Genomic DNA, 9,562 nt, shown 5'->3' on the forward strand with positions numbered 1-9,562 from the left:
AATATTGAGATTTAACAAATTTGTTTAAGTGGATTGGTGAATATTTTTGTGAATATACAAGGGTATTTGGGTAATTACACTAGTGTATATAACTCTAGTGTAATTATGTGCAATTTATCGCTCATTCAAAAGTTGAGGTGTTTTATGTATTTATTTGAATTTGTAAAAGAGAGCTTTATGTTGAATCAGAATTAAAGTAAAATTCTATTATAAAAGTATTTAAGTAAAGACCGAGGACTCCAGTTACAACTTAAGAGGGTGTACATCCTGTGTCGTGCAGGCAAAAAGAACAGGCGAGAGATCTTCGACAGTTCGACTTCATGGTATGATGTCGTTTAATGTTTAGGATTTCTTTCCGTCCCCTCGCTTGTTTTCGCTGGAAACTGATTTCTTGTTTTTCTTGGAAATTCATATACCCCTATTAAAACGTTCGATTCACCATCGATGAGTCGTTTGTTTTTCCCTGAAAGCAACTTCCTGGAAATAATTTGGTACATGTTGAAAAAAATGTTCTCGCCGTCAAGGAAGATCCTTCTCTGTTATGGAGAAAAGTTTCCGTTGGAAAAATATGCAACATTGCAAGAGATGATTTTCCACTTATAAGGAACCTTTTGGTGATAATTTTAGCTGGACCAGAATGACGTTAGAATATGCATATTAAGTCAATTACTTGTTTTTTCTTTTCCTATTGTTTATGATTTCTTAATTTCGTTTTAAGCCTTTTTGCTGATTTTTATTTTTTGAAAATTTACATTCGAAGCTGATTCAGGTTTGCAATTTATTGTGATGAGGGTCCTGAAAGTTTTGCATACTGTGTTCTTTCTAGTATCTCCTATCAATTTTTTTTTTCTTAGTTTCTTCAGTTCGGTTCATGTGATGCCTGTAAAATATTTCTTAGAATTCGGTCTTTCCTCTCATTTTGCTCCGCGCACATGGTTTTGCTTCTCTTCCTAATATACACAATTTATTTTACTTGAGTTCCCTTTTGTCAAACCATCAAGGTCGAGAGGTCATCATTCTTAAAAGTAATGGTGGATTTTATACGAATTTAAGCTAGTTGATCGGTTAAGATCTCTCGTAGAAGAAAAACTAAGCTGGTTATCTATCAGAAGCTTTTTCCTTCTTACAAAAAATGAATGTAATTTTGAGGTTGCATATCTATTACTAGATATGCAAAATATTGATATGAAGAACAGTGTTGATATCTATTATTATTAACCATAATCATATACAATATTGTCTTTCACCAAGTAATATAAAATAACCAATATCCAGTCCTTCATGTTGTATAGATTATTTGCACTGTTTGGTTTATGACTAATCTATTTATTACATGGAAGATGGTAAGGCATCTCACTTTATACACAGGGTGTCACCCTAATGTAGTTTAACCCTAGAGAGAGAGAGATGGATAGGGTTTACTTATTTGTGATAATCCCCTTTTTCTTTCTTTTTGGTGCATGATTTGGCGGAATTTTGATGTTCAGAAGAGTTCGGATACTTTTATGGATGAAGTTAAAGACATTTTGGGGGGAAATAGGCTTGAAGATGTGACTTGGCTTTGTTCCCTCTCTGAGTCAGAGCTTGTAAGTATTTGGTGAAAATTTGCAAACCCATTTAGCAGATCAACGCATCCAAATACAGAAGTGGATTAAGATTTCTTTTATCCTTGTCTTTGTACTATTCTTTTCTCATGCTCTAATTGCAGGTGAGTGCTCCAAATTCATTTTCTTTGAAATGAGATTCGTAGCATACATAAAAGGTTCTCAGATTTGATTAGATACCAGGCAATATGGTTAATGGCTTAAACTTATCAAAAAGATTTTGTTGGGTATCACCAAAATTTCTCTTTCTATTTACTATTTTACAAAAGTTCTGAATAGTTTGTGTTTGATGAGGATAGTGATAATATTAACCAGTTGATGCAAGTATGCTTGATAACTTAAGCTAAAAACTACTGAATATTTTACTTTCTTTTATGCTCCGTAGCATATATGCAAATTTTATGCTAAACAGTGTATAAGCAAATATACATCGATTGGATTTTAATTGTCAACTTGATTGTCGCTGCATGCTTACTCTCCATGGGAATCCTAAAACCCTGAACAGGGATTAGTTGAAACTAGTTTTGTTGTACTGTGGACTTAAAGATTTATAGATTTTCTGGAATTGATTCGGCTTGCAATGGTAGTAGGCATTCTCTTGTAAGACAAATTTTCTGGATTAAATATGGCACCATAGAAACTTTAATTTGGTCTTGCTTCATTTTCTTATGAGTGTACCTCTACATCCAAAATGATGTGCAAGAAGTAAATCCATTTAGATAGCTTCATTGCTTTATGGATCTATATGCTGAGTTTTAACACTGACCGTGAAAGTATTTATTTTCACAGGATATGCTGATAAGCTTAAAGATAATGCTCATCCAACGTGCAAAAGTAATTGGCCATGAAAGTCTAGCTGAAAATTTTGATCTGAAGATACTTCGAGCCCTTGGAATGTCTTTCTCTATTGGCCTTATATGTCTATCTTGCCTCATTTTTCGTGTTACTCTAGTTAGGAACAAAAGATATTAAGATAAAGTCATAAGTTATTTAAATCTACTTTGTTATGTTGTGTAGTTTAAGTTGATTTCTGCAATATTTGTGTTACATACTGATGTATAAATTGTGCCTATTATGCTGTAGTAGTAGTACCAAGTTTTAACATGTTAGGCTTTGAAAAGTTTGTAAGGCATTGAAATTTTTTGTCTCTGGTTTGGCCCTCTCCATTCATAACTTATCAAAATCTTGTATACCTCTTGTGTACTTGGGCTATGCCTATTCGTATTAATATAATTTAGCCGTTTACTTATAAAAAAAAACTTATCAAAATACTGTACTGAATAGTATAGTGGAAAACCCTACTTTCCCTTCATGTTTCCCTCCATGTTCTATCACTTATTTGCTTATAGCTTGAGTTTTATGATTATTTACCTTAGTTTGTTTTAGCTTGTGTTTTATGATTTAAAGTCTGTCAACTATCCAACTTTTGTTTAGGAAATTCCTTTCTCTGGTGAGTTGTTTAGGAAATTCCTTTTCCGGGTGAGTTGTGAAGTAGGTGGGCTTTGAGATGTGGTATTTCCTTAGTGATTCTTTCGGGGCTGTGGCTTGTCACATGAGTCTGAAGTTCTATTTTTGTATGTGAAAATAAGTATAAATACCTTCATATACTAGGCTCTTGCTAATGAGTAGCGCATCCTTAGAATTGTAACCCTCCCTTGGCATATAAGCTACTAATACTCTTTTTCTCAAATCAAGTTCATCACCAACTGTAGCAGCACCGTCTGCTAAAACTTGTCCCTTTTTAATTCATTTACCTCGCGGAACCTGTGGTTTTTTATGCACACAAGTATTCTTTTTATTTTTGTTAATAAGTATGCATACAAGTATTTTTGTTAGAACGTTGATCCATAACCAATGGAATCCATAGAATATCTCACTTGCCCAATAAAAGTATTTTTTGTGTCAGTATAAATAATCTTTCCCTTGTGTTCAGCTATAGTGAGAGCCCCTGTATCTAGAGTCGCTTCAATTCAGGGGGGTGTACACATGTGCATGCACAGAAGCACATTTTCCTAATGGATTCTAAGGTTTCTCATTGTAGTGATTGATTTACACACAAGTTCCAACGGATTTTGAGGTTTCTTTTTGTAGTCGTGGATTTATGCCCTCTTGTTTGATGGAGATGTTTTGGTTTAAATTATGATCTTACTCCTTTGCTCCCACAATAAGTGAGATGTTTCCTAGTTAATGTCCTTCTCAAAAATAAAAAAATAAAAAAACTGCCAGCACTATTTGTGAAAAAGAATTTTCCATTGCTCAAACTTCTGGTTCTTTTGTGGACGATTAAATTTTTTATTTTAAATTTTTTATTTTAGGTAAGAAATTGACTAACCAATAACTTCACTGTGCACCTGTGCAGGGTTCATTTTGATGGAATATTTGAAAGGAAAGGGTAAGGATTTATCACTTGGTCCTGATGACCCTGCTGCGTTTATGGATCACTGCAAATTATTGAAATGTAATGTTGAAGAAATTGTGAGCCTAGAAGAATTAAAGGCACTTATTGGTCCCGACTCCAAGAATAGACTGGCAAAAAGGTGAGTCGAAGCTTCATGACTTGATTCTTACTTTATTTTGTGTTGTCAGATGATGTGTGTTTGGGAATCGTTCATAATTTTTCTAATTAATAACTCCAATGAGGACACCTTAGCATGTTTTACCTTCTTCCAGAATTATTTCTACTTCGGTGGACTTAGTTGATGTTATTTCTTCTACTTTTGTTGCTCTATATCATAATGCTTTTGTTTGCTAGTGAATCATTGCTCTGCTACTTTGTCTGACAAAGTGAATTATTGCTACCATGCTGTAAAACGAGCTTATTTTTTCTTGTGCTGAAAATCTAAGATTCGTGTTGAAAGGAGTGAATGTAAAGTGACACAGATAAAAGTTTTGAAGGATAAGACAAATATAGAGATTTCCTCAATCTCTCTATATTTTTTCCCGGTATAGGAAAATAGAGAGATTGAGGAAATTATTGCCTTAGAGTGTGGAAGGGGAAAATGCGATCCATATAGCTGACTTTAACTAGTTGAGAAAGTATATATTGAACTGACTTCATTATTTAGGATCAATTATTTAACTGAGTTGAGTTAGGTTGACACAAACTGCTCTGGTATTGGGATCCCTTGTACAATTTTCAACTGGAATGAATAGCCTATCTGCTCGTATATAAAACCTAGTATCCTAAATACTCGGAAACTAGCGGTTTGCACTGTTTTCGGAGCGCGAGGTTACTGAGTCTTTGAGGACGTAGGTGTTTGGACATCCATATTGTTTTTAACCATTGGTGGAAAGGACATCTCCGGGATTCTAGTCGTCTTGTTTTAACATTTGAGTAGAGTAGCATATTCCATCAGGCTTCAAGATTCAAGAAGTGAAGATGATGCTATTTTAAACCTAGCATGTGCTATACGTCTGTACGACACATCACATGCAATGTCCTTTATACATATCTATTTATTAGGTGCATGCATTAATCGTTTGTATTTGTAGACAGAACAAAGGTGTGGCCTCAAACTAGAGAGATCTCGAGAAGATCATGATGAAAGCTGATCAAGTCAAGTCAAAATGCTTGATAATTAGAATGTATCACTAGTAGAGAGGAACATTGATGAGAAGACTGTCATGATGCACATATTGAAGGCAAACTAGCATCCTTTTACCCTTCTGAAGCAATTACACGACAAAATTTGATCGAACTACATAGCAGATCTTACATACAAGTCTACTCTTTATAAAGAAAAGGATTCTTTCGTTTCTTTGTTCTTCATCAAATTATAGGTTGAAAATATTTGCTTCTTACTATATGCTGATTACTCACCTTGTTGGAATCCTTGTATTATGATTTTGTGAAATTGGACTAATCTTCTTCTTAAATGGTTCTTCATGTCTATCGTGATCATCTTACAGATTGTCCCTATCATTAATGAAATGCATGTTTAAGATCATTATGAAACTCTGATTGGTGATAATAATCCAATCCCGGCCTGAACCTAATTGGATTTGAATCTGTTGAGATTATCATCCTAGTGTGGCTGATCATCCTCTCAGACCAGCTCTACTAATTATTGCCTTGATAAGCTATTGTCTTACCAAGTTGCTAATGAAACCCCTCAAGCAAGTTCCTCCTCTTGCTCAGCCTATCTGATGTTGGCATTCGTTTCCAGCTGTTTTACCCTCCAAAGGGCATCTGGTATCAGTATCAGCCAAATTAATCTTATTAGATTGAGTGATAACATTGCCTGTTTAGGAACACAATTGTTCTCAGATATTCTCAGACTATTTCACTATTATTTATTACTATTTCATTACTATTTACAAACTACTTTACTATTATTCACTGATATGTAAAGATACTCTTAACATCCAAACAGAGCCCTTGAATCTGTCGGGCTTCCATCTCTCTCTTGCTCTTCGTTATTAGACTTCTTGAGAAATCCAGCAGAGTTTGATGGTATTTTCAGCTTTGATTTTCAGATACTCCACACTGCTTATATATGTATTTGGTAAACGCCTAAGAAAGGTAAGCCCATAAAAGAAATTACAGTTCCAAATAAAAATCAGTGTCCCTATGACTGCAGAAAACTTTCAACACAATAAAAATTTGATAGAATGGTATTGGCTTTTATGCTATTCTGAGTCCGAAATTTGGAACATTTATTTCTGGTTCGATTGAGACGTCAAATTGCCAGGACCTGTAATGTAACTAATGTAACAAGTGCTGCTGCTGGGATTGCTCTGCCCAAAACACTGTCGTATACTTTCTTTGTGGTCTGTCACTGTGTCCTTCATCCTAAACAAATTATTTGAAGTACACAACAAAGTTCATGGATGATTAGTGGTTTGCATGTAGAGAGAATCAGAGACATGATGAACAGTGAATATGTTTACACAAGACTTTTTACATTAATCCCTTGAAAGATTAAAATTCAGTAATATCTCATCACTCAAATTTAATTGATTCTCTTCTCGTATCCAATTTTAAAAGGTTCAAATTGCACAGGCAAAGCTAGCTCTCTCTCTCTCTCTCTCTCTCTGTGCATGCTGGGTCATCAGCTTGTACTTATTTTTTGGTGCTGCATGCAGGCTTGATAAAATGAAACCCCATCATGGGGCTCATGGGATTCCAATGGGAACAAAAAGGGGGAGGAGATGGGGATGAAGCCAAGAACTGGGAATAAAAGTCTTTGTGGATTTGTTAAGTCATTTCTGCAATCTTTCTTCCCACCTGACATTTGAGAGCATCAGTTTCTTGCTGACCATGCTTGGTTTGTTTGTTCCAAGGAGCGCATGGCAATAAAGTGTAAAGGGGCCCCAATGTTCACCAAGATCTGTAAGAGGTGTCATTTCATCTTTCCTTTCCTTGTAGAACCACTCCATCCATATATGTCTATTTATTAGGTTACCAGAAGAAAAAAAAAAAAAAAGCTTGTGGCCTTGAGCACTTGAGATGTCCCCATTTGTTGTAAAGCCCACTTGCTTCCCACCCCAGAAGATTTTTATTATTATTTTCTTATAATTAAAATCCCTATCAGAGTAAATCATGTTCCCAACACAATCAAATATACTTTGCTTAAGCAATTGGCTGTTGGAGAGACCTGACCACTTTGCTGATCTTATGTTATTACTTCTTTTGAAAGAACGATCAAAGTCCACTAAGCAATAGAGATTTCTCCAAAGTCAAACACATCATGCCATGATGAACATACCTACCATGCTTTGCTAATTGCAACCTCCAAAAGAAGAGCTAGCACAATATCAAAGTGTGTTTCAAAAGCCTAATTCAAGATAATGATTAAAGTTTATTCCAATTAGCAAGTATTCTTCTTCTTTTTCTTCCCCTCACATGCTCTCGAAGACATATATAGTCCTCGTATCGCACGTGCGCTCGACGCAATCGTCGCCTACAAGGTACTTATATGATGATTGATCAGTAGTCTAGATCACAATACTATGCACAGATAAATCAACACTAACACAGGCTTTGTCCACATGATGATGATCATAAGGCTATTCATGAAACAGTTTCTCCATGAAATAGCTTAGTTGATTAATTCAAATGTTGTAGTCTTTGGTCGTAAACAGGAAAAAGAAAATGATGGTCGACAAATATCGTGTAATAAAGTTGGTATACAAGACATGCAGAATCTTATCGTATCATAATCTTGCAAAAAGATTAGAGCATGGTGTCGGTTAAATAATGCACATGATATAATCCTTAAATAACTTTTAATTATTGCTTGGATCATCGATAACAAGCGAGGCATTGGACCTCAAAGCTTGTTTTGCTTAAACATCAAGGCACTCACCCTCAATGATGTTGTTTTCAAATAAGAATTATACCCTTCATGAGATCGATCACTGGCCAAGAATATTATTTGTCTTAGCATGAAATGCCCTCCCCCGCCAATGAAAATCTGTCTTAACTATTATTACGAGAAATAATATTTACAGTTCTAGGATGTGCAAGTCTTCCGTACACTATTTTTTAAAAAAAATGGATAAATATAGAACTCGCAGAAAAAACTATTTTTTTAGTAGTGGATATCACTTTTTTTAAAGGGAATGCACAGCTTAGCTGTACGTTTTACGATTATATATATAGCATTCCTCATCTATTATATATATATATATATATATATATATATATATATAAGGCCTTGTGCTATAGATGAATTAATATGATTAATTACTTGACATATCTTCCATGCATGCAAAGTCAGTGTCATATTAATTTAGCCAAAGTAAAGGAAACAAAGGCCGTCAGCAGTATGCCATCACAAACAAGCTTTGTTATTTGTTCATGAGTCAAATTGTATTAATTTCTTACTTTTCTCCGGATGAAAATATATATACACGCATACACATACCAACAACGGCAACTATTGCATGCTTTGTCTCATCTGATTATTATTGCATGCCCTGATTGAGGCTGCCATGAATTGACCTGACCTGTTCATGATCTGTCTTCTCAGGTCACAGAAACCATGGCTAAAAGATAATCTGGTTTATTCTGATTGCTTCATTGAATTGTGGTGAAATCACTCATTTCAGTGACTGCGGATTTCGTCACCAAGTTAATATATGGACTGTTTTAAAGCTAGCCTACTGGGTGAGATAAATATGTTTAATTTGCAGTACCCTAAGTACTATATTTAGCACTAAACTAAGACACCACTAGACCATATTGCAACCTTAAACTATCAAAATGTTGTACGTTCGAGATCGATGAAAAACCTGCGATGCATGTGATACAATTAATCTTTTTGGTCAAATCTTAATGAATGATATTGCATATATATATATATATATATATGACAATTCTTTTTGTAATATAAATGTTTTAATTAAAAATCATATACAATTTTAAAATAAATGTTAAATGTTTTAAAGAGGCATAAAAGATTTTAGATTCATCTTGTATATTATACGTACCCTCTAGGGGTGATCAGGAACCGACTGGACCGATCGTCGATGACGGAGACTGGCCGTCAAATTCAAGAACTTGCCAAAACTGATGAAGAACTAGTCGGCCAGTGGAAGAAAATAACCTGATTTAAATCGGGACCGAACCGCCGATATAATATATATATATATACACTATATTTTTTATAAAAACGATGCCGTTGCATATGACCATCTTAATTATCTCATGATATATTTCCAAAAATCAAGGAAATAAGTTTATAAGAAACCCATTTTAATTCCAGAACTCATTTATTTATGCAATATATCATGAGACAATTAAGATAGTCATGTTTTTATACTCTATCTCAAGTATTGTACGTGTTTCCCGAAAACAACCCATGATCACAAAGATCGATCGGTTTTGGTTTTTTCTGTACTGTTCTGTTCTGATCTAGATGTAAATATTAAACGTTTTTTACAAGTGTCATGAAACACGTACAAGACAAAGAGTGCCTCATGATCTTTCAGGCCAAATCTTACTTAGATCTCAT

General features: G+C 34.5%; 1 protein-coding gene across 5 annotated transcripts; it reads left to right on the plus strand.

Annotated features, from left to right (window-relative positions):
- The first annotated feature begins 243 nt into the window (after positions 1-243).
- LOC109004735 lies at positions 244-7,141 on the plus strand. Of its 5 annotated transcripts, none has more exons than XR_004801358.1 (5): positions 244-323; positions 1,488-1,586; positions 2,394-2,438; positions 3,964-4,141; positions 5,097-5,480. XR_004801358.1 is itself a non-coding variant. In XM_018983382.2 (5 exons), exons 1-5 carry the CDS (start codon positions 321-323, stop codon positions 6,763-6,765), a joined length of 474 nt encoding a protein of 157 aa, XP_018838927.1. In that variant the 5' UTR covers positions 244-320; the 3' UTR covers positions 6,766-7,141. The 5 variants fall into 5 exon arrangements, 4 of the variants coding, with proteins under 4 accessions (XP_018838927.1, XP_035545368.1, XP_035545367.1 ...); XM_018983382.2 differs by lacking the exon at positions 5,097-5,480 and adding an exon at positions 6,690-7,141 and having other exon boundaries at positions 1,473-1,586; positions 2,394-2,496; XM_035689475.1 differs by lacking the exon at positions 5,097-5,480 and adding an exon at positions 6,690-7,141 and having other exon boundaries at positions 1,491-1,586; positions 2,394-2,496.
- The last annotated feature ends 2,421 nt before the right edge of the window (positions 7,142-9,562 follow it).

The sequence above is a fragment of the Juglans regia genome, chromosome 4 (genome assembly GCF_001411555.2).
Source record: "Juglans regia cultivar Chandler chromosome 4, Walnut 2.0, whole genome shotgun sequence".
In the NCBI taxonomy this organism is placed as follows: domain Eukaryota; kingdom Viridiplantae; phylum Streptophyta; class Magnoliopsida; order Fagales; family Juglandaceae; genus Juglans; species Juglans regia.

Coding starts and splice junctions, on each gene's coding strand:
- LOC109004735 (XM_018983382.2), top strand. Junction 1,587..2,393: donor CCCTCTCTGAGTCAGAGCTT/GTAAGTATTTGG, acceptor TTATTTTCACAG/GATATGCTGATAAGCTTAAA. Junction 4,142..6,689: donor AAGAATAGACTGGCAAAAAG/GTGAGTCGAAGC, acceptor TGCTGCATGCAG/GCTTGATAAAATGAAACCCC.